Source organism: Phyllobates terribilis, unplaced genomic scaffold (assembly GCF_046119375.1).
Source record: "Phyllobates terribilis strain yellow unplaced genomic scaffold, ASM4611937v1 Scaffold_5__5_contigs__length_657084704, whole genome shotgun sequence".
In the NCBI taxonomy this organism is placed as follows: Eukaryota; Metazoa; Chordata; class Amphibia; order Anura; family Dendrobatidae; genus Phyllobates; species Phyllobates terribilis.
The window spans coordinates 178,900,366-178,926,370 of record NW_027362765.1 but is presented as its reverse complement, the minus strand read 5'-3'; the positions used below and the strand labels follow the sequence as shown (position 1 = coordinate 178,926,370).

Here is a 26,005-nt window from a genome sequence, read left to right as displayed (position 1 = left end):
AAGTTCTGTGCACATGGTCAGGATTTTTTCTGCGCAGATTTTACTCGCAGAAAAAATACGGACATGACCAATTCTTGTGCGTTTCTGCATGCGTATTTGCCTATACAATGCATTGGAAAAACGCATGACAAATACGAGTCAAATCCGCGTCAAAAACGCATGTAAAAACCGCATGCGTTTTTCTGCCAAGGAAATGCAGAAATGCTCAGGAAAATTTCTGCTTCATTTCTGCATCGTGGGCACTAAGCCTCAGGGACCTGCAGGAACCTATCTCCAGGACCCCCCTCCATCCATTTTGACCAGAGAGGTAGCCACAAATGCGCTCTCTCTATTCATGTCTATAGGGGCTTAAAAACAGCCAAGCATCATATCCATCTTATAAACACCTTTGCGGCCTTGTAATGGGTTTCAGAGCTGGGGCAACAGATTTTTCTGATCCCAAGCTAACAGTAATTATTGATTAGTTCAGGTATTCATCTAAACAGTCTAACACAGAAAGGACAATAAACCCTAAATAAAATGTAAAATACTTTTATTGGTATGCATTAAAGAGGTCATAACCAAAAAAATCCTTAGAGAAGGTTTGTGGTTTTTCAGTGTGTGTTTGTCAGGTCAATAAGGCGAAAAGATGAGGAGCAGGGGTGCCATATCTTGAGTTGCCTTTTAGGGTGCCAACCTCCGCAGCCAGGCAGGGCCGATACTCAGGGCCTAATAAGGATTTTGTAGTGGAGATCCAGCTATACCTCCCTACCCCCACCCTGTTGATTGATTAGTTGCCCATTCACCTGTGGGATTCTCAATTTTTCCTTTGTAGTGTTATGAACTTTTAATGCATACAAATAAAAGTATTTTACATTTTATTTAGGTGGGGGGGAAGGGGGTTCCTTTCTTTGATAGATGATTGCTCTGATCCTAGCAACAGGAAATCTGCTATTAATGGCATGGGTAAGGATTCTTGCCTGTGTGATCACAATGATTGACATACGCAGAATGGCGCCTCAATGCCCGGCATTCCATAATATACGTGTAAGTCATGGCATGGTACACAACAGGGTGAATTAAAATTATTATTCTGCCATCTGTTGGCGCTAGATCATACCTCATCATATCCAAATATGGATGCATAAAATATTTCTGTTAACGCTTTCGTTGTGTTCTTCATTGTCACTGAATCAATCTGAAAAAAAAAATCTAATTTTATTATGCATGTAATGGTAAAACATCCTAAAATAACTGCTCACAATTTTTAAATTGAAATGGGCTCAAAAGTGAGTGCTGATTGACTCAGGACATTATTGACATCCTCCTGTCTCGCTGCTTCTGCTCTTCTGTGAACATCGGGCTCATGTTCCAGACTTTAAGCTCGGATGTGTAGATACAGCAAGTCAGGAGGATGTCAATCATGCCCTGGTGGGTGTGGTCTCAGCATGTAAAGCCGGATTGCACTGAGTAAAGTAAAGCAACCTTCCTTCTCCAGGACTAGTCAGGTACATTTGCATATACCAAGGATTGCATAAACGGTTTATTTTTCACATAATTAGAGCTATTGTCTCTGGTACCAGAGACATTATATGGAAGCTGGATTCATGTTTTAACCAGATCTAACTTAACTAGCGATATACGATAATACATAGAAAACGCTTAGTGGATTAGCATTGCCAAAAGCACATCCTATAAATCCTACACCACTATTCACCTATAATGACCACCTAAAACCAAAGGCCTGCCACTTCTATGGCCTGTCACACTGAGCTGGAGTACATAATGGAATAAATATAAGCACTTTATTAAAGTAGTAGAAAAAATGGGTTATCTGCGTTACTGATTTTGTATCCAAAATAAAGGTCCAATATGCAGTATCAGAGTGTCTATGCGGTTTTATTCTAGATACGTTTTGAAGTTGATAAAACTTATTTTTCAGGACAACCGCAACAGAAAAGGTCATCGCGGGCCACGGGCTGGAGGTTTCCCACCCCTGCTTTAAAGAATAATATACATCATATAGAACACGCTGGGGCCGCTGCATATACATCACATAGGAGACGCTGGGTCTGCTATATATACATCACATAGGACATGCTAGGACTGCTGTGTATACATAAAAAAGGAGACTCTGGGGTTGAAGCATATACATCATAGTTGACGCTGGCGCTCAAGTATATGCTTAAAAGGAGACATTGGGGCTGCAGGCTGGAGTACATAACAGGAGACACGGGGCTGAAGCGAGCACATAACAGAAGACATGGGGCTGAAGGCTGGGGCACATAACAGAAGACACTGGTGCTGGAGGACATGATAGGAGACTTGGGGCTGGAGTACATCACAGGAGACACAGGGGCTGCAGCTTCTGTCTTCATCTATGGGCATGAAGTGCAATGCGCGCTAACTATGCCCACAAATTACATACTGACGCTTGCACTGGTCAAGGTCAGTACATAATCCTTCATTACACGCACTGCAGCGTTCAGTAAGGGATCGTGCGCTTGCTCGAAGTGCAAGGAGGGGTTTAAAGAACTAGCGGCCGGCAAAATGAAGCTGTCGGCCAGAGCACTGCGGTCCCCGGGAATCTGCCCGGGGGCCGCAGAAAAGGTCATCGCGGGCCATGGGCCGGAGGTTCCCTACCCCTGCTTTATAGAATAATGTCCTACGTTTTCCTTCCATTGACCGACAAACTATGTTCACATTCTTTATTTATCTCATGTCTACAAATAACGTATAAAAGAACTTAATGAGACACATGTCAAAATACAGATTCAAAAAGTTAGCCACTTATCAGCTTAAAGGGTTTGTCATAAGAACAAAGTGCATTTTATTTAACAGATATTGGAATAATAATAACTTCCACAATTGGATGTGTTTAATAAAATGTTCCTGTGCTGAGATAATCTTATAAATGTGCCCCTGCTGTGTACTGTGTAATGGCTGTGTCTGACCGTGCAGGAACATGGTCTGATCATACCACATCTCCTGGGCAGGGGGGGGGGACACACAAGAGAGGATACAGACATTTCAGCAGAGATCACAGCTGATTCTTTGTTTTGAGGTAAAACATTTCACTGCCTGCTTTTAAACAACGTTTTACCTCAAAACAAAGAATCAGCTGTGATCCCCGGCTGTAATATCTGTATACTCTCTTTTGCTTCCTCCCCTGCCCAGGAGCTGTGGTATGATCAGACCATGTTCCTGTACAGTCAGACACAGCCATTACACAGTACACAGCAGGGGCACATTTATAAGATTATCTCAGCACAGAAATATTTTTTTTATTTTAACACATCCAATTGGAAATTTATTTTTATTCCAAGATCTATTTATTAAAATGAACTGTGTTTGTGGGATAACTCCTTTAATATCTTTGGAAAATGGATTTTTTCTCTGATAGTGAGGCAAGAAAAAAAAAAAAAGACATGAGCAAATATTTCATTATTTCTTCCAATTTTACAATTTAGGTTTCTTTCGGTTTTTGATTAAACTTGCAAAAACTTTGACCTTTCTTTAGAACACTTGATAAGCACTAGATGTCCTTTTGGAGTGTGTCATTCATTGGATCATTCTCTATGCAGTAGCTTCTACTAATGTCCTTATCTAGTCTACGGCCATATGGTGTTCAAATGATAACACCAAATTGTGGCTACTTAATAGCATTGTATAGTCTCCTATAACAGTGTCAGATAACACTTTCATATTGTTGTCTAAATAACAATGGTGTTCTGTAAGTAACTGAAAGAATGATATAGTCATTCTGCCCAAGAAGAAGTGCCACATAACATCAAAATATAATGTGCCATACAATAATGCCAACTGACAGTGACCAAATAACAGCTCTATAAAAAGTAACCTAATAAATGTGTTATTCAATAAGTAAATAACACAGCTTTAAAAGTGATATTAACTTTTTTTTTCATAATATTAAATGGGTAAAGTTGCAATTTGCTTTTAAGAACAAGCAACTTTACAATTTATTTTTTACTGTTGTAGCTCAGGAAAGGGATTTTTAAATTACCGTATTTTTCGGACTATAAGGCGCACCGGACCATAAGACGCACCCCAAATTTTGGGTTGGAAAATAGGAAAAAAAATATTTTTTATAAGATGGGGGTCCATCTTATAGTCTGATTAGGTATCTTACCTGGGGGGGGTGGTGGAGCAGGAGGCAGGGTCCTTCAGGAAACCGTCCCGGCAGAAGTGGAGGAATGCTGCGGACCCTGGATACATGAAGCCGATGCTCGAGCAGCTGTGAGTTGCGGAGAAGGTGGAGCAGGATCGCAGGTCCCTCCGTTCCCTGCCTCAGGAACCCGGCGGCAGCAGAAGAGGTGAGATGCTAGTGTCTGGCTGGGGCCTGTGGACCGGCTGAGGCCTGTGACTTGCCTAGGGCCTGTGGACCAGCGAGCCGCGTCCGGCGGTGAAGCAGAGGAGCAGGGGACTGTGCCGGGCTGTGAGCGGCGTCCGGCGATGAGGCAGAGCAGCGTGTGCGGCTTCCGATGGCCGCGGCCATCTTCCTGAGGCCGTGATCTGCAGGAAAATGGTCACCAGAGCTCCCGGTCGGCGCATGCGCCGGCTCAGGCGGCCATTTTCCTGTAGATCACAGCCTCAGGAAGATGGAAGCGGCCACGGGAAGCCGCACACCGCTCACAGCCCGGCACAGGCCCTGACTCCTCTGCCTCACCGCCAGATGCCACTCACAGCCCGGAACAGGCCCCGGCTCCTCTGCTTCACCACCCGACACCAGCCACTCCAGCACAGGTACAGTCCCCGGCTCCAGCTGCATCTCACCTCTGCCACCGCCGAAAGGACCCTGCGATCCCCGCTCCACCACCACCACCGGTAAAGTAACGCTCGGACCATAAGACGCACCCCCCATTTTCTTTCCAACTTTTGGGGAAAAAAGTTTGTCTTATGGTCCGAAAAATATGGTATATTGTTTACTGCTTGTTGCCTAGGGTACTGGTCACCTCTGCAGTCTACTATAAATTTATTTATTTTACTCACTTATATAGCGACATTAATTCCACAGCGCTTTACAGACATTATGGGCACTGTCCCCATTGGGGCTTACAATCTAAATTCCCTATCAGTATGTCTTTGGAGTGTGGGAGGAAACCGGAGAACCTGGAGGAAACCCACGCAAACATGGGGAGAACATACAAACTCCTTGCACATGTTGTCATGTTATGACCAAAAACCAACATAAGATGGAAATCCCAAAATATTCAAAATATATAAATTACAGCCCACGAATACCACAGACTCCCTGACAAAGCTATAGCGATACAGCGTTGGAGTGGTATGAGGTGGCTGTGGCATGCCCCCCATGGTTATTAATATGTGTTCACCCTGACATACTACCTCATTGTTTTGGGCTTTTCTATCTGGCACTATGAAATAAACATTGATTTATATCTGGATCTATTATATTTATCCTCTGGTCACTACACATTTATATGTATTTTCGTTCATTATTTATCATTATCAGTAATTTTTATATTTAATTTATTGATATGAATTATTTGCATGAATTTATTTGTTTGTACAACACACTTTGATATCTGTTATTTATAATACTATTTATCATCCAGCTTTGTGATTTTCAATCATGGCACATTTCTCCCCCTCTTAGACATTTTTAATCATGTGTCTTGTTTCATGTTGTTTTCAGCTCTATTGTTCTCATATAATTAAATCAATAAAGTAATTTATATACCAATTTTGCCTGCTTTTTGAATACAGCGTTTTAGGTTATGCTACTGGTGGCTAGTCTCCTTGGCAGGGAGAGCACGCTTGCAAGCCCTTTAAAAGTGCAACTCTGAAGTTTGCCACATTGCTGGATCTGGCCAGCTTCACTGCCCCTGCTCTGCTACTTATCGGGGAGCGCACAGTTTGGGCCAAAGGCACAACCATGTCGCTGACTGAAGCTGTCAATCAATCAGGGTAGGACAACCACCGACAAGCATGGAGCCAAGAGGCTGAGAAGCGGTATGCTCCTGAAGACAACCTTTTTAAAGAAGCACTCGCATCAATTTTTATCCTATTAATATATTGCTGTCATGATATTATATACAGCTGTGTACTTACAATTGCTCATTTTGCCCTTTTACCCAGCTAATTCTTCTCTTTTCCATTAGGTCTATGACATCCTGTGATAACAACTGACTAGCTGAATCTTTTTAAGCTTTTTGTAGAAACAGGAGGTCAATTTTCTCTGCACGAGTCATAAGTCACTGCAAAAGTCTATGGCAGGGGGGAGGAGGAAGCAGCTGGGACAAGAGTTGAAGAGGGGAATGATAAATGCAGGGACAAGAGACTTCCTGTTTCTACATAGCACAGAGAAAACAGAAGAATTATCTGGGTAGAAAGGCAAAATAAGCAATTGTAAGTACACAGTGCTATATAATGATGACTGCAATATATTAAGAGGATAATAACTTTGATGGGAGGAGTGCTTCTTTAATATTAATTTTGGTTGCAAGTCTCAGTCAGGTGCCAGGACATATGTGGCAGGGGTCGGTAGTGATCCAACAGGTCACACACGTGGTTCTGATCCTTTCCAGCTTTAAATATGAAAAATATTAAGTATTGGGTAAAGAAGTTATGAATTTCCAACCCTATTTTAATGCCTGGAGCTGTATCAGGTTTTTCATATTATAAAAGAACTTAAGTGTCAAAATGGTCCCTCTGGTTTGTCAAAAATTGCTCAGGTGCCCAGATGTGGTAAATCCCTTTAAGTAAAGTCTATTGTTACATTTAAATCCAACATCTGTATTTATGCAAGTGTAAATGATTTATGAAAACTTTTTTGAAACGTACTGTTTACAGAACAGCTACAGTGAAGCTGCCCAAAGTTTGCCACGTTTAGGTAAATATTCTTTTCCATGTCCCTTGTCCTTTCAGCAATATGCTCGACTTAAAAAGCATCAGCCATTCTTGGATTCCAGTCAAGCTGCTGTCTTCTAGACGGACTGTGTGAATGACAGCAGCCAGAGCACAGAGCTTTTGGATGTGCTAGCTTGCACAAGTGAGGTCAGCATAGCCAACCATACCGCAATCCCTATATTAAATTAGAGCACGTTTAATGACATTTTCTTCATCAACTGAAAGTTGTGCCATTTCATATATAAGGTTATTTTGGCTGCAGTCATTGAGTTCAGCACATTACACGAATAATCTACTTCTTCAGCCATCTATTCCTTTTCCCTACTGGATAAAAAAGGGGAAAAATATAGTTTAATGCTGGAGTTGTGACTTTAGTCTTGAGGCTTTTCTGTCAATCTGATGGTAAAAAGATACCAAGTCATTTCATTGTGAAAGCCAGGACACTTGAGCTCTGCTCCAAAAGCACTTTGCTTCAGATTTGGGTTGACAACAAAGTTTATTTTTCTTTAAATGTTGTAGTGACTTGAAATTCTATAAGAATAACTAGCTTTTTCCTTACTCTTTTATATTTTGTTTGATCCATTTAAATTGTCTAATGAAGTACAGTCAATACAGACTTTATTCTTGTAACCTTTATATTCCGTCTACATACTGACCGTCAATTTGGTACAAACTAGTGGCAGAACAGTATCACATCTCTGCAATACTACTTAGTGAAGTCAAAAACGTACTTTATGAAACAGTGCCTAAAAGGAATCAAATCCGAGCCTTCCTTCCCTGTGGCTGTGTATAAAATTCTTAAAGGTTTTGTCCAGACTTATGATATTGATGAGCTACGATCTCCGATCAGCTGTCACCATCTCAGGTATCAGACAGATGTAAACAGTATGGCTATGTTCACGGTGTAGTGGTAGTTGCAAAAACCTGCTGATTACCTCTTATTGAAGCCGAGCTGCAAGAGGATAAGAGCTGAGCTTGCAGTGAACGGAGCCATGCTTTTCCGTCTTTTCTAAAATCCGGCTGGCACCGGAGCTGAAAACAGCTGATCTCTGGCAGGGTTCCAGACCCCTCTAATTCTAATATTGATGATCTATCCTAAGGGAAGAGCCAGACGTGAAATACATGAAGCGGTCACACTCGGGTTGGGAGAGCCGACAGCCAGTCTGAGCATTGCATTGCGATCCTCATCTGACTCTTCCCTAAGGATAACTCATCAATATCATAACACTAGACAAGCCCTTTAATGAAGTGTCTTATTAACTGGAGTTCTACTTTGGAGCCACTTGATTTATATAAGGCAAACATGCTATTAATAACTATCTTAGGCATTTCCAACCTTTCTTTAAAGACGCAAAACCATGTGTTTTGAAAGAAAGGTTGGAAAAATGCCTAAGAGGGTTGGTAATCGCATGCTTGCCTTATAAAGGTCAAGTGGCTACAAAGTAGAACTTCAGTTAACAAAACCCTTCATTAAAGGGCTTGTCTAGTGTTATGATATTGAGGAGTTATCCTTAGGCAAGAGTCAGATGGATGTATAACTCTGATGAGGATCGCAACGCAATGCTTGGACTGGCCGTCAACTCCCGACAATGACCTGTCAGAAACAGTCAGGAGGCAGACAGCAGGCAGAGACGCATGAACGCTGTAAGTGCAGTGTCCGCCCACTGCACTTGCAACTCATTAGCATACAATTTCAACTATGGATTTCTCTATAACCGTAAAGCTGATTTCTACAAGAAAGGTAAGAATTGAATCAACATTAAAGTGCCTTTGCATATATACCATTAGTTTGGGGTATAAAATTCTGATGACAGGTTCTATTTAAAACATTTACCACTACTCACAAAGTGTGAATTACCTGGTTATCTGCACATACTTTTTAATGCTACTATATAGATATTATGTCCTAGATAGGCTGAATTAAAAAGTCCTCAGCTGCTGCTTCCTTGACTATATGGTCCAACTGGTTTCTAGTGATGCATCCGTGAAATTCACTTCCCAACTTGAACAGGCATTTAATCGTTTCCCTGTCAAGGACATATCTCATGCTTCCTTGCAGGATGTAGCTCAGGAGATAAGTTTGTAGGATTGAGAAATGTTTTCTTTTATTTTGTTATGGCGGGACCAAACATTTAAGTGCACCTTCCCACCTACTTGTTTTCCCTCTATCTCTGCCCTTCTGTGGCTCTATGAAGCCAGAGATGTCAATCAAAGAAGATGGGTGGGGTGGTTGGAGATAGAGGGAAAACCACCAGGTGAGAAGGTGCACTTAAATCTTTGGCCACACCAAGGGTGCAACAAGCGACTGTACTTGGTTCAAACTGTTATTCTGTGCTGACAGACTGTTTTTAAGTCCTCTATTATTGAAAAACACCCTGCACTTGTTTGACACGGTTGTGTCTGAAATGACCTAACTATGCATCCAGGTTGTCATTTAGCGCTCCTGGTGAGAGCAAAAATTGCAATTTTTGGTCCCTTTGCATTGAATAAAAAGCAATTAAAAAGTCATAACATAAGCCCAAAAATTATACCAACTGATACTACAGTTCATCCTGCAAAAAAATAACAAGCCCTAATGTACTCCCATAGCCCAAAAAAATAAAAAAGTTATGACTTTCAGTATATGGCAACAATTTTTCAAGTATAAATAAATAGTACATATTTGGTATCACGTGTCCACAATGATCTAAACTATAAAATGAGCATGTTATTTACGGAAAAGAACAATACTAGAACTGCAGATTTATGACAATTTCACTTAAAAAATGAATAAAAAAAATAACAGTCTCATGCATCCCTAAATGTTACCAATAAATACTACAGGTCACCTTGCAAAAAATAAGTCCTTAAACAGCTCTGTCAATGAAAAAAGATACGGCTTTTACAATATGGCAACACATAAAAACATGAATTTTATTTTAAATTGGATTTCATCGACGTAATAACATACGGTAAATATACAATACAATCAAAGTTTCTCAACAGGTGCATATTAAATAATAATTAAAGCTCCATAGCTAGCACCTAATGACATTTACTGTAGACAAATCGCCAATCATAGATATACAGCGAAGGGAAAGATACGATCAAAGCTACACAGTGTTATGCACACGCCCGGGCTAAGCGGCGTGTGCGTGGGATTGGTAGTGATTCCACTGGACCGTGCCGGAGAGTGAATGCCTGGAGGGGCGTGACTAAGTATTCACCCGATCCGACCAGGGTCGCACGACGGCATACGACGCCAGTGCACCAAGGAGGAACCGAGCAGAGGGACCAGGTGCTACTCCAGGACAGACCCCGGACACGGCTGTTGACCCACACAGGGAATACAGGAACAGGCTGGTAGGCTGGCACACAGACTGGAGGGTATAGGCAGGCACGACTGGTATGCAGGCAGGCGGGTATGCAGGCAGGGGGGTAAAGGCAAGCACAGCTAGAGTGCAGACAGGAGGCACTAGCAGGTAGGAACACAGGCGGGATAGAACCCAGTACACACCGGGACTCAGGAACAATACAGGCAGGATAGGGCCCAGTACACACTGGGACTCAGGAACAATACAGGCAGGATAGGGCCCAGTACACACTGGGACTCAGGAACAATACAGGCAGGATAGGGCCCAGTACACACTGGGACTCAGGAACATTACAGGCAGAGGGGTACAGGCAGGGCAGGACAGGACTGCCGGAGCAGCGGGCAGAAGCAGGGCAGGACAGGACTGCCGGAGCAGCGGGCAGAAGCAGGGCAGGACAGGACTCTGTTCACACGGAACAGACAGGAAGGGAAAGACAGAGCCAGACACCCACAGGGTACTTGCAGTGAAGTAGCGAGTGGACCACAAACTCAAGTACAGAGACAACTGGCAGGAGTTAGGTACGAGTTCAGACTCTGCAGGAAAAGGAAGGGAATGGACATAGACAAAACAGGTAAAGGATAGGAGAGAGTTCAGACTGGAACTGAGTGTACGGAGGAGACCGACACTGCAGCGGGATACAGGAGCGGGTCTAGGTAATCGGCCCCTAGAAGGCGGGAGGAACAGGCTAGGAGCGTGTTCAGACAGGACAGACAAGAGAACACAGAAAAGACTAAGTTCAGACACGGGAACTAATACCGCAAAGCAGGAGACATACAGGACACAGTTCAGACACGGGAGCTGACACCGCAAGGCAGGAGAAATACAGGACTTAGTTCAGACACGGGAACTAATACCGTAAAGCAGGAGACATACAGGACTTAGTTCAGACACGGGAACTAATACCGTAAAGCAGGAGACAAACAGGACACAGTTCAGACACGGGAGCTGACACCGCAAGGCAGGAGAAATACAGGACACAGTTCAGACAGGCCTGGAAATACAGCCTCCAGGAAAGGCGGACAGGGAAACAGGAACGGGACCTGGCAACTTCAGAGTGCAAGCACACACTGAAAGAAACACATATGCACAGGCAGGGATAGAAGGGAGCTGCTGAGCTATATACCAAGTGTCAGACAGCAATAGGCTGAGGACGCACAAGGGGTGTGACCCACAGCAGGTACAAAAGACAGGAAGTGATCGGGCGCCGCCCTTAAGCAGCAGAGACAGACACAAACAGACAGCATGGAGGGAAGCCAGAGAGACATTCTGGACAGGAGATCAAGTGCGCCCTCTTGCACAGTGGGAGATGGACCACCATGCAAGGACGCCGCCAGGTATGTTACAGTACCTCCCCCCTTACGCCCCCTCTTCTTCAGGCCTGCCAGAATCTTCCGCAGGGAATTCGAGGACCAGTCGTTCACTGGGTTGGAGGGGAACAGAGACTTGAGGGTAATCTCTGCTTCGAGGTACATCTTGTCAAGCTCACAGGAAGAAATAGACGGGTTATCAGGTACATAATGAGGAAAAGTCACTGTCTCTTTGTTATCTGGTGGTACCCCGGAGGATTCAGGAAACAACTGGAGGTCCTCCGCCGGGTCAGAAGAGTACAGAGGCTCAGAGAAAACATCTGCTTCAGAGTACACTAGGTCGGACTCACTGGAGGAAGCCGGCGAGGTATCAGGTACAGGAAATAGGAAAGTCTCTGTCCATTCACCACCAGGTGGCACCCCGAAGGGTTCTAAACACAACTGGAGGTCCTCCGCCTGGTCGGAGGGGTGTAGAGACTCGGGAGTAACTTCTGCTTCGGAGAACACTAGGTCGGACTCACTGGAGGAAGCAGGCGAGGTATCAGGTACAGGAAATAGGAAAGTCTCTGTCCATTCACCACCAGGTGGCACCCCGAAGGGTTCTAAACACAACTGGAGGTCCTCCGCCTGGTCGGAGGGGTGTAGAGACTCGGGAGTAACTTCTGCTTCGGAGAACACTAGGTCGGACTCACTGGAGGAAGCAGGCGAGGTATCGGGTACCGAGTATAGGAAAGTCTCTGTCCATTCACCACCAGGTGGCACCCCGAAGGGTTCTGAACACAACTGGAGGTCCTCCGCCTGGTCGGAGGGGTGTAGAGACTCGGGAGTAACCTCTGCTTCGGAGTACACTAGGTTGGACTCACTGGACGAAGCGAGCGAGGTATCAGGTACAGAGTATAGGAGAGTCTCTGTCCTTTCGTTACCAGGTAGCACCCCGAAGGGTTCAGGAGGTCTCAGGGAGGACAGACCCAGGCGTGACTGCTTGCCTCTAAGTCTAGCACGTCTGGACTGCCTCTTGAGGTTGGGAGAAGTATTCCGGAAAGCGTAGTCACCCTGTGAGGATTCTGGGTGGGCAGTAGTCTCATTGGGCTGGAGAACTATTACGCTACCCACACACATTACCCATTGGGGCTGCTCCGGGATATTGGGAAGTGAAGCTTCAGCAGGAGCCTCCGGGTTAGGATCATCGAAGACCATTAGAAAGGCCACCAGGAAGGCCATTAGGTCCCGGAGGATCGGATCCTGTGTCTCATATAGGGGGTTGATCCATTCCAAGGCATCCCCCGCCAGGTAAGACATCATAAAGGCCACTTTAGCCCAATCGGAAGGAAAATAAAGAGGGTAGGCCTTAAAGTGTAGCATGCATTGCTCCACAAATGCACGACACTGTCTTGGATCCCCATAGTAACGTGGCGGATCCGCAGGAACGAGAGCTGATAGATCCATCTGGACGGTGCGTAATTCGCCTGGAACTCAGCTAAGGGAAAAAAAATTTATTTATTTATTTTAATGCATATATTCGCTGGAAAACTTCTCAAAGAGCGAAGGCCGTGGGGCTCAACGGGAACCATGGCCTGAGCATGCTGTTATGCACACGCCCGGGCTAAGCGGCGTGTGCGTGGGATTGGTAGTGATTCCACTGGACCGTGCCGGAGAGTGAATGCCTGGAGGGGCGTGACTAAGTATTCACCCGATCCGACCAGGGTCGCACGACGGCATACGACGCCAGTGCACCAAGGAGGAACCGAGCAGAGGGACCAGGTGCTACTCCAGGACAGACCCCGGACACGGCTGTTGACCCACACAGGGAATACAGGAACAGGCTGGTAGGCTGGCACACAGACTGGAGGGTATAGGCAGGCACGACTGGTATGCAGGCAGGCGGGTATGCAGGCAGGGGGGTAAAGGCAAGCACAGCTAGAGTGCAGACAGGAGGCACTAGCAGGTAGGAACACAGGCGGGATAGAACCCAGTACACACCGGGACTCAGGAACAATACAGGCAGGATAGGGCCCAGTACACACTGGGACTCAGGAACAATACAGGCAGGATAGGGCCCAGTACACACTGGGACTCAGGAACATTACAGGCAGAGGGGTACAGGCAGGGCAGGACAGGACTGCCGGAGCAGCGGGCAGAAGCAGGGCAGGACAGGACTGCCGGAGCAGCGGGCAGAAGCAGGGCAGGACAGGACTCTGTTCACACAGAACAGACAGGAAGGGAAAGACAGAGCCAGACACCCACAGGGTACTTGCAGTGAAGTAGCGAGTGGACCACAAACTCAAGTACAGAGACAACTGGCAGGAGTTAGGTACGAGTTCAGACTCTGCAGGAAAAGGAAGGGAATGGACATAGACAAAACAGGTAAAGGATAGGAGAGAGTTCAGACTGGAACTGAGTGTACGGAGGAGACCGACACTGCAGCGGGATACAGGAGCGGGTCTAGGTAATCGGCCCCTAGAAGGCGGGAGGAACAGGCTAGGAGCGTGTTCAGACAGGACAGACAAGAGAACACAGAAAAGACTAAGTTCAGACACGGGAACTAATACCGCAAAGCAGGAGACATACAGGACACAGTTCAGACACGGGAGCTGACACCGCAAGGCAGGAGAAATACAGGACTTAGTTCAGACACGGGAACTAATACCGTAAAGCAGGAGACAAACAGGACACAGTTCAGACACGGGAGCTGACACCGCAAGGCAGGAGAAATACAGGACACAGTTCAGACAGGCCTGGAAATACAGCCTCCAGGAAAGGCGGACAGGGAAACAGGAACGGGACCTGGCAACTTCAGAGTGCAAGCACACACTGAAAGAAACACATATGCACAGGCAGGGATAGAAGGGAGCTGCTGAGCTATATACCAAGTGTCAGACAGCAATAGGCTGAGGACGCACAAGGGGTGTGACCCACAGCAGGTACAAAAGACAGGAAGTGATCGGGCGCCGCCCTTAAGCAGCAGAGACAGACACAAACAGACAGCATGGAGGGAAGCCAGAGAGACATTCTGGACAGGAGATCAAGTGCGCCCTCTCGCACAGTGGGAGATGGACCACCATGCAAGGACGCCGCCAGGTATGTTACACACAGCAGGTGATTTAATCATAAAATATAGCTTTTATTAAATATATAATTAAGAAAAAAGTACACCACATAATATGGCAAAAACAGTGCGAGACATACATATCTAAAATACCATCATGCTCAATGGACATAGAGGTCCACATATAAGACACCCACAAGGACTATAATCATAGACCCTAATGCACCTAATCAACAGATCTCTAATATATATAACCAGTTAGTGTTTATCTAGTGATCAACTCGTTCAGCCTAACTGTATGGCAGTATAACAATGTAGTTGACCACTTATTACCTGAAGAAGGTAACGCCGAAACGCGCGTCGGGGTGGACGCGTGGTCCACATGTGAGCATCCCCTCAGTTCAGGTAGATTTTATTATTGTAATAAGTGGTCAACTACATTGTTATACTGCCATACAGTTAGGCTGAACGAGTTGATCACTAGATACACACTAACTGGTTATATATATTAGAGATCTGTTGATTAGGTGCATTAGAGTCTATGATTATAGTCCTTGTGGGTGTCTTATATGTGGACCTCTATGTCCATTGAGCATGATGGTATTTTAGATATGTATGTCTCGCACTGTTTTTGCCATATTATGTGGTGTACTTTTTTCTTAATTATATATTTAATAAAAGCTATATTTTATGATTAAATCACCTGCTGTGTAGCTTTGGTAAATATACAATACATATGTGGTGTCTTTGTGACTGTAAAGACGCAAACTATAAAATGAGCACGTTATTTATCCCACCTAGTAAACTCTGTTCTAGCCCCAGAAAAAAAAGCTAAAATTGCTATTTTTAGGTCACCTTAAAAGATAGCATAAAAAGTAATCAAAAAGTCACATATACTGCAAAAATGGTAGTCTCCCAGAGTATGGTGACAAAAATATTTTTAATGTGCAAACATATGATAAATATAAATAGAACAATATACATTTTGTATCGCGCAAATTGTACTGACCCACATAAAAAGGAAAGTGTCACTTCTGACACACAGTTAATGGTGATAAAAAAATACCCTATTTGGGAAAAAAAAAAAATAAGTTTTCACTTTATGCCATCTACCACACACACATTTCTTGAAAACACTTTTGGGGTCAAAATAGTAAATGAAAAATGACTTGAGGGGTATATTTTCCAAAAATGGGATCACTTCTGGGGGAGGGTGGATGTTTCCTCTGAACTTATACCTCAGGGGCTCTGCAAACGCAATACGTTAACAGGAAGCCATTAGAGCAAAATTAAAGCTCCAGATGGTGTTCCTTTCTTTCTGGGGCCGTACCTGGTGCCCAAACCATTGAACATGACCACATATAAGGTATTTCCATAGTTGGAAGAAATTGTGAGGTGTTTTTTTCTTCTATTCCCCCATATGAAAATGAAAAAAAATGGGACTACTTATATATATATATATTTTAATGTAAAAATAAATAATTTTTCATTTATTCATTACACTTTGTGTTAGATTATGTGAAGTACCCGAGAGGTTAACAAACTTACTAAATTTTGACTATTATAAGGGGATGCATTTTTTAAATTGGGTGTAATTTGTGTGTGGGTGGGAATGGGTAATATTATATAGGCCCTTCAAAAAACAGAACGAAATTGGTCTCCAAAAAATTAGTTTCTGTAAGTTTCTTAAAAGTTTGAAAAATTGCTTTTAAACTTATAAGCCAACTGATGACTCCAAAAATAAATGGACATATTAAAAACTATGCCAAAATAAAGCAAACATGGCAAATGTCATCTGGAAATATTTTGTGTTGCATAAACAATTAATTTTGAAAAGTGCTATTTAAAAAAAAAAAAAAAATCTTTTAATAATTTCAAAACATATCTATTTAAATTTACTATTAATGTAAAGTACAATATGTCGTGAAAAGATAAACTAGATTTTATTTTTTTCCCTATTCTGATGATTTCATAAAAGTATGTAAAATGTAGTAAAAGGCCTAAGTGACATTTATGTACTCTATACATGTTAAGATTTTATTGTAAAGAGGTGTGAGGTTTCTTATTTTCTGTTTGGGTCACACATTTAGCCAGTAATATTGCTGTGCGCTTTTTTTTTTTCTTTTCACAATTTTTTTTTCACTTTGATACAAAATTGCTGTCCAATCTTTAGAACCTGAATGCTTTCCTCCCCTCTCCTCGCTGGGGAGAGCAGTCGGAGCCAGGAGCAGATTTGTGTCAAATTTTGCGGACCAGCTAGTTAGAAGGTGTTGCATATACACTACTACAGCAAATGGTAAGGAATTTTTCATGGAGAATTTTGCTTCCTTTTGCATTTATATAGCAAATGAACAACAAATAAAAAATCAATGCAAAGATGTACAGTATTTAAATAAAAAAATAAATAATATATATATATATATATATATATATATATATATATATATACACACACACACACTGTATATATGTATTATAATTTGCCCTAGATTAAAAGGTATCTTGTTTCATACTGTGTGCTTGCAGTGTGTCCCTAAACTATGGAAAAACAACTATGTAACTTGAAGCAATCGCTAGATACTTAGTAAATAAGTTTTTGAACCATCTGTTTAAAGGGGTTATCCAGGACTATTTCATTTACATCTTCTTCGCTAACTACCTGCCTGTTGTGCTCGGTGCCGATCTCTGTCAGCTGAGAGTGGACACAGACCCCTCTTACCGCCAATTATGTGGCTTATGGTGAAGTCACGTTGACAGAGCAGCAGCTTCTCTTCCGTGCTGCGCTGTTGACAGGGCTTGACTGCCAATGTCCTGCTGATTGATGACCGACTTGCTGGCTGAAGGGAGTCGGCTGTCAATCAGCATGTCGTTGGCACTGAAGCCCTGTCGATGGAGCGGCCCAGAAGAGAAAGAGCTGCTTTGTTGATGTAAAGCAGCAGAATCACCGGAAGGAGTGGACTGTGATCGCTCTAAGTGAGCGCCGTGCAGAACCGGCAGGTAGTCAGGAACTACTAGCCTGTCAGCTCTTAGCCCAATAGAAAAAAAAACAAAAAACCTTTTAAGGGGCACTCCAACCTCAGACATCAATGGCCTTTATAACAGAGCCATGTATGACAGTTGTTAATCTTGTATCCATCTCAAGAATGGGATCATGTCTCTCACAGCTGGAAAAGCTGGCTGTACATACTCAGCTACTTTATTAGCTCCCATAGCAGTAGTTGGGAGAGCCGCACATGTGCATCCATCTCTAATCACAGCGGCACATGTAGGGGACCCATTATTGAGAAAGTGTGGGTCCTAGAGGTGTGGAGGTGTATTTGTGAAGGGAATACTCCTTTATACACATGTAAAAAAAAATTTGAACCATAAATCAACTGTCTGGTGATTGCTACCAATTAAGGCGTGTTCACATTTTGCAGTTATCATTAAAAATGGAAAAATATTCCGGGCTAAACATATAATTTTCATATTAAGGCATCATTAATGCAATAGCTGCCATTATAATATTAAATATAAATGTAATGAGAGAATGTACTGAGATGAATACTTTTAGGATATGTCACAGCAGTGGCTACTAGCGGCTACGAGCATGGGGATCAATTTTGCATTAATCTAATCCAGGTACAAAGACAAGGTCTGTATGAAAGGACAGAGGTCTTTTGTGTTTTCACTCAAAACACTCTGTAAAAGTTGGAAAATATATATTATAAACTAAAGAAACAATTTCTGAAAGGTGGTAATGGTCTGAAAAACAAAAGTTCAAAACACAGGTCTCAGCTGTAGTGGCGCCTTCTCTCACCCCCATGAGAACTCTTTCTGGGCTATTCTGAGCCAATTTTGTCTTAGAATGCAGACATATTTTGGAAGCCCTTCTATCTAGAGACACTCAAGAGCAGGTCGGCAGAGCGGAGGTCTGAGAGGCAGACCTCGACTGGGCTGTCATCCAAACAGGGCCTTCAAAACAGCAGGGGCCTTCTCTGCTACTGATGACTAGCAGAGTGTCAATCACAAAAAAGAGACGACTTATTCTCTCCCGCTCGCTGAGAGCTAAAATCCTCCCCTCCAACACACGCTTTCTTGACAAAAAAAATTACATAAAATTTAAACATTATAGGCGTATTGGGAAGGAAAGCTAAATAATGAAGTCATTTTTTTGTAGGTCACCCAAATGCCTTTCAATACATCTGGCTCCAAATGGGAAGGGGGGATAATTTCTTACCTTTTGCTACACTCAGGCACTTTAATCTATTATGTGACTGTACACAGACTGCACTTCCACACCTTATAAATATACCAAATTTCAATATATGTGTGTGCATGCTACAATGGCATGCTATTTACATTTTTTTTTATTTGGTATCAACATCTTGTAAATCAGGCTCCCTTTATTATTCCCAAAAAATATTTATATGAATCCGCTCTTTATTAAACACTTTCTTTCCACTTCATTCTGTTGTAATGCTGCATCAGCAAGGTGTATAACGTTATTAAGGATGTATGCACACAGGTTTCTTTTTCTGGCCTTTAGTGACCCTATGAAAAATGAATTAAAAAAATAGAAATGTGTATTTTTTGCAGTTCCAAAAAAAAAAACATACTGTGTTTTTAATGCAGTTTTGTGTTAACTTTCTATAAAGGGAATCTGTCACTATGTATTTTCCATCCTCCCTGAGAGCAGCATAGTGTGGGGCAGGGACCCAGATTCCAGGGATGTGTCACTTACTGGGCTATATGTGTTATTTTTAATAATAGATGTATCTGCTGCAGGTCCACCATTACTCTGAATGCTGAGCTCTGTATAATCCCGCCCACATCGCTGATTGACAGCTTTCGGTGTACACTGTGCATAGGCAGAAAGCTGCTAATGGGTGATAGAGGCGGGGTTATACAGTGCTCATGAATATGGAGAACTACCGTATTTTACGAACTATAGGACGCACTTTTTTCCTCCAAAATTTTGGAGGAAAGTGGGGGTGCATCTTATAGTCTGAATGTGGTGTGTGTATATATATATATATATATATATATATATATATATATATATATATATATATATATATATATACACACACACACACAAAATGTGGCTGGTGGGGAGTGTGGGGGGAGCGGTAGTGGCGGAGGAGCGGGGCATAGGAGGCAGCAGCCGCCTGCTGCAACCTATACTGTGCCCACTGTTAAATAAAATGAATATTCACTGCTCCCCATGCCCATGGGTGTATGGAGCACTGAATATTCATTCTCCTTAATAGCTGGCACAAAGTGTAGCCGCAGCGCGGCTCCTGCTGCTGCTGGGCGATCGTATGTGCCCGCTATTAAAGGGCATGCATATTCACCCCTCTCCACGCCCATGGGAGTGGAGAGGGGTGAATATTCATGCTCTTTAATAGCGGGCAAAGGCGATCACCCGGCAGCAGCACGAGCCGTGTTGCGGCTACACTGTGTGCCGGCTATTGAGGAGAATGAAGTCACTGCTTCCCACACGCACAGTCCAGGCGTGGGGAGCAGTGACTATTCCCGCAGCTGATCTCACCTTGTGAGGGCGCATGGGAAAGAGGTCATGCGTGGCTCACACAGTGAGATCAGTGCTGGCAGAAGAGCAGGACACAGCGCTGGAGCAGAGAGAAGAAAGGTGTGTAGAAGTGTTTATTTTTTTTTTATGTGCAGCATGATGGGGATTAGGGGGGCCATGCATATCAGGAAGAGGGATGAGGGGGGCCATGCATACCAGGATAGGGATGAGGGGTGCATAGCATACCAGGATAGGGATGAGGGGTGCATAGCATACCAGGATAGGGATGAGGGGTGCCATGCATACCAGGATAGGGATGAGGGGTGCCATGCATACCAGGATAAGGATGAGGGGTGCCATGCATACCAGGATAAGGATGAGGGGTGCCATGCATACCAGGATAAGGATGAGGGTGCCATGCATACCAGGATGGAGATCAGGGTTGCCATGCATACCAGGATGGAGAGGTGCCATGCATACCAGGATGAGGGGTACCACGCATATCAGGATGAGAGGGGCTATGCATACCAGGATGGGGATCAGGGGTGCCATGCATACCAGGATAAAGGTGCCATGCATACCAGGATGGGGATGAGGGGTGCCATGCATACCAGGAGTGGGGATGAGGGGTGCCATGCATACCAGGATGGGGGCAACGTATAATAAGAAGTGGGGGGCCATATATATCAGGATGGGGGATATTAACAGAATTGGGGGACATTACCCCTATAACAGTGTCAGCAGCAGACCCTCTTAACAGTGCATCATGGCCACATTTTTTTTTCTATTTTCCTCCTCTGAAACCTAGGTGCGTCTTATGGTCCGGTGCATCTTCTAGTCCGAAAAATATAGTATATAGCAGGTTTACTAGTCCTCTAGTGATAAGACTTTTCTATCAGCCAGGAATTATCAAAACGACATCAAGCAGTCGAGAAAGTGACACATTGTTGGAATCAGGGTTTCTGTCTCTACATTATGCTGCTCTCAGAATTGATGGCAAAAATCTGGTGACAAATTGCTTTTAAGGCGAACCTCTCATGAAAAATCTGGTTATTAAACCACCACAAGCACACTACAGAGTTCTCCAAAATTCCAATTTAAAAAAAAAAATAGTAAAAAAAAAAACAATATTTTTTAAAAGACCCAAGTGTCAGACACATACCATGTTTTAGTCCTTTCTTATGGCCATTTGTACAGGGCTCTTAAATACCTTTCCAGACATTCCCATGCCTAAAAAGCTGCTTTTATAAAGATGGGAGGAATTAAATCTTTTAAAACTGCCTATTGCAGCTCTCTCTAGTAAAAATGAGCAATTTGAGGCACGATGCTCTGGTCTGGAGTTAAGTTTGATCCTCTGTGGTAGCCTGATCGGTGACTCTGGCACTTACGAGATCCTATGATATCATGATGTGCATCATGCAGAGACGTCAAGGGCCTAATAAGTGCCAGAGTAGCTCTAGCATACAGGGCCAAGAAGGTTGGGCACAGAAGTGAAAACTGGCTGCCACGGAGGGGCAGACTGGACGCGGGACTGGGGCAGCACAGATCTAATTGTTCATCTCTACTCTATAATTATTTGGGTGGAGCTGCAGTTATAACTAGTCATTGTCTCCTTACTATTAGCCAAGAGCGCTGAACTTACATGCTGCACTAAGCATCAATCTAGGCATAGTGGAGACCATAAGTAGTCACTGTTGCAGCAGAGCGCAAATGACTAGTGAGAGCGGAGTGGGGCTCTTTTATAAGCTAAATGTCTTTCTAAATATTAAAGCAATGATTTGAACATAGGGACATCTAGAAAGGCATTTATGAGCCCTATAGCATGCTGTGGGTGATTGACTACTTCCGGACTGCCCATAGACTATAAACGCCGGAGCAGTCCACACTTTACTCTGCACTGAAGGCAGTCTAATCAGCTTATACATGATCATGTAGCTTTTGGGGATTAAACATTTTACAGTGGTGGCCAAAAGTATTGGCACCCCTGCAATTCTGTCAGATAATACTCAGTTTCTTCCTGAAAATGATTGCAATCACAAATTCTTTGGTATTATTATCTTCATTTAATTTGTCTTCAATGAAAAAACACAAAAAGAATTGTCCTAAAGCCAAATTGGATATAATTCCACACCAAACCTAAAAAAGGGGGTGGACAAAAGTATTGGCACTGTTTGAAAAATCATGTGATGCTTCTCTAATTCGTGTAATTAACAGCACCTGTAACTTACCTGTGGCACCTAACAGGTGTTGGCAACAACTAAATCACACTTGCAGCCAGTTAACATGGATTAAAGTTGACTCAACCTCTGTCCTGTGTCCTTGTGTGTACCACATTGAGCATGGAGAAAAGAAAGAACACCAAAGAACTGTCTGAGGACTTGAGAAACCAAATTGTGAGGAAGCATGAGCAATCTCAACGCTACAAGTCCATCTCCAAAGACCTGAATGTTCCTGTGTCTTCCGTGCGCAGTGTCATCAAGAAGTTTAAAGCCCATGGCACTGTGGCTAACCTCCCTAGATGTGGACGGAAAAGAAAAATTGACGAGAGATTTCAACGCAAGATTGTGCGGATGGTGGATAAAGAACCTCGACTAACATCCAAACAAGTTCAAGCTGCCCTGCAGTCCGAGGGTACAACAGTGTCAACCCGTGCTATCCGTCGGCGTCTGAATGAAAAGGGACTGTATGGTAGGATACCCAGGAAGACCCCACTTCTTACCTCGAGACATAAAAAAGCAAGGCTGGAGTTTGCCAAAACTTACCTGAGAAAGCCTAAAACGTTTTGGAAGAATGTTCTCTGGTCAGATGAGACAAAAGTAGAGCTTTTTGGGAAAAAGCATCAACATAGAGTGTACAGGAAAAAAAAAGAGGCATTCAAAGAAAAGAACACGGTCCCTACAGTCAAACATGGCGGAGGTTCCCTGATGTTTTGGGGTTGCTTTGCTGCCTCTGGCACTGGACTGCTTGACCGTGTGCATGGCATTATGAAGTCTGAAGACTACCAACAAATTTTGCAGCAAAATGTAGGGCCCAGTGTGAGAAAGCTGGGTCTCCCTCAGAGGTCATGGGTCTTCCAGCAGGACAATGACCCAAAACACACTTTCAAAAGCACTATAAAATGGTTTGAGAGAAAGCACTGGAGACTTCTAAGGTGGGCAGCAATGAGTCCAGACCTGAATCCCATAGAACACCTGTGGAGAGATCTCAAAATGGCAGTTTGGAGAAGGCACCCTTCAAATATCAGGGACCTGGAGCAGTTTGCCAAAGAAGAATGGTCTACAATTCCAGCAGAGCATTGTAAGAAACTCATTGATGGTTACCGGAAGCGGTTGTTCGCAGTTATTTTGGCTAAAGGTTGTGCAACCAAGTATTAGGCTGAGGGTGCCAATACTTTTGTCCGGCCCTTTTTTGGAGTTTTGTGTGAAATGATCAATGATTTGATTTTTGCTTCATTCTCTTTTGTGTTTTTTCCTTGCAAGCAAATTAAATGAAGAGAATAATACCAAAGAATTTGTGATTGCAATCATTTTCAGGAAGAAACTGAGTATTATCTGACAGAATTGCAGGGGTGCCAATACTTTTGGCCACCACTGTACTTACTCATATAGCCCCATCATATTCCACAGTGCTTTAGAGACATAATCATGGTTTATTACAATCTCTACCTTCTCAATCTTTGTATACACAGAGCTGAGCCACTACTTGTGTATACAGATTAGGAAGCACTGACAGTGCTTCCTCCTCCAGACACAGCAATCTTGTGATTGCTTGGTTAGGGCGGGAACAGTGTTGCTGGGTCCTAGGAAACCCAGTCAGCACTTCTATGCAGCCAGGAGGCTACATTTCACCTACAGTACTACTTGGTCTAATATACCAGCTCCAGTTACAGGGGAAATCGGCATTAATAAAAAAGTAATAATATGCCCCCCAAAGGTCTTTTAAGAGATCATGGGTGGGGCACAGCGTCTGAAATAAATTAAGAAATAAATGTAAAAAAATAAAAAATAAATAAAACAAAAACGGGAAAAAAATTATACTGCCAGTCTGAATCACTGTTTCTTGTCCTGCCCCTTTTAAAAAATAAGTCCAATATATAAAATAATTTCTATGGAAAAGAGAACGCAATTTAAAATGTTTTTATTCAATCTTTTGTGGTCATAAAACAAAATTAAAAAAAAATTTGAAAAATAGTCAAGCGTGTCCTATTTTTTTTTTTTTTACAATCCTCCCAATATCAGCATAAAAGAAAGGAATATAAAAATGACATAAAAATGAATCCCTAATATATCACAAAAATAAAGAGGTAAAAATTATTTGAATATCGTACGAGAACATTTTGTCGAGCCGTTAACAGTGCATGAATGATAAAACCTGAAAATGTGTCAGGAATGGAGTGAGATCTCCTGAACTGGTCAAGTATTCACATTTTTAATGACAATTTCTCTTTAAGCAGCTTATTGAATTCTATATGTACATATGGAAACAATGCTAGTGGCACATTTCCTTCCCATTGCTTAGGCTGTGCTCACATCTATCCACAGCCATTCATGGTTTCAGTTTACATTCAACTAGTTTGATTTTGTGAGACAAGAAAATTCTTGTCCAGCAAAAGTTGGGTTGGGGCTGGATGATTGGCTAAGCTGTCTTTTATTCAAAATCTAGATCTAAATAAAAATGGTCGTCTGTTAGATTCTTTTATAACTAACATTGTAGATCTGAAATGTGTCGATAAATGAAAGTTTAGAAAAAAATGGTACCATAATATAATCACTGAATCTAGTCTAATTTATCTAAGCTAGGACCATCATTGTTGTCTATAGTAAGGTTTTTTTTGTTAACTACTTTCTGAACTTTTTTTATTCCATTTTTGGGGGGGTATGCAAAAATAACAAAAACTGTTTTTGATATTGCATACTTCTATTTTATGTTTGAACATTCACTTTATGGGATTACTATTTTAATATTTTATTAGTTTGAACAATCACAAACTAATACACAGCAAATATTTTAATTAATATTTTTTATATATACACAAGTTTTAATATTTTTTTTTACATATATTTTTATTAGTCCGCTTGAACTTGAACCTGTCCTCTAGATTGCCTATATCATGCAGTGTAATACTATACTATACTGTTGTGGTCTCCTATAAAGCCAACCCATAGGAGTAGTATGGCAAAACACCAAGGCCTTCATAATGCCTCTTACTGCCACGACAACCAATCAGCACCCTGTGGTCGCATCATGCCAGAGGCTAATGAGCTCCGGAATGACGGTGCCAAGTTGGAGAAGTTTCAAATGTCACCTTCACGCTTGACAGCGGCATTTAAGATGATTAACTCCTGCGATCAAAGCTAGCTCTGATTTCAGCAATTACCCTCAGGTGGCAGCTGGGAAACACAGCCAGCATCAGTGGGATAAATTTCTAAACCTGCTCCATGCAGTGGTGGCGCACCTTCACCACACATGTATGATTGCAGTCGTAAAGTGATTAAAATAGGCACAATACCCACCCTATACAGAATGTAGTACCCACTGAACTACAACTTAGACTTGCTAAAGCTAAAATTAATTAAACATGATCTCTTACTTGAAATCTTGATCAAACAAGAGATACTCTACTGACTTTAGACCAACAGTCTTGACTTTCACTGAGTGATTTGTTATATGTTCTTCATTGGAACATGCTGATTTGCCCACTTTGTACTGCCTGACAACCAGAGGATGGGTAGAAGGTTTACAATTTACTATCAACTATTATAGTTATTTACAATGTTACGTAATTTAAAACTGAAAATTCGAGATCGAATAATGATATGTCACACATTACTGGGTTATCAAACAACATGGCAGTTTATATTGGAGGTGAAGAGATGACAACCAGCCAAGCTGAGGTTTTGTTATTGCATGTCATGAT

General features: G+C 42.7%; 1 protein-coding gene across 1 annotated transcript in view; it reads right to left on the bottom strand.

The window, feature by feature from the left end:
* UQCC1 (ubiquinol-cytochrome c reductase complex assembly factor 1) overlaps positions 1-26,005 on the bottom strand; it is a 150,679-nt gene that overhangs the window by 22,159 nt on the left and 102,515 nt on the right. The window contains exon 8 of the mRNA XM_073683536.1: positions 1,100-1,177. Within this exon, the coding sequence (XP_073539637.1) occupies positions 1,100-1,177 (78 nt within the window). The remainder of the gene's footprint in view (positions 1-1,099; positions 1,178-26,005) is intronic.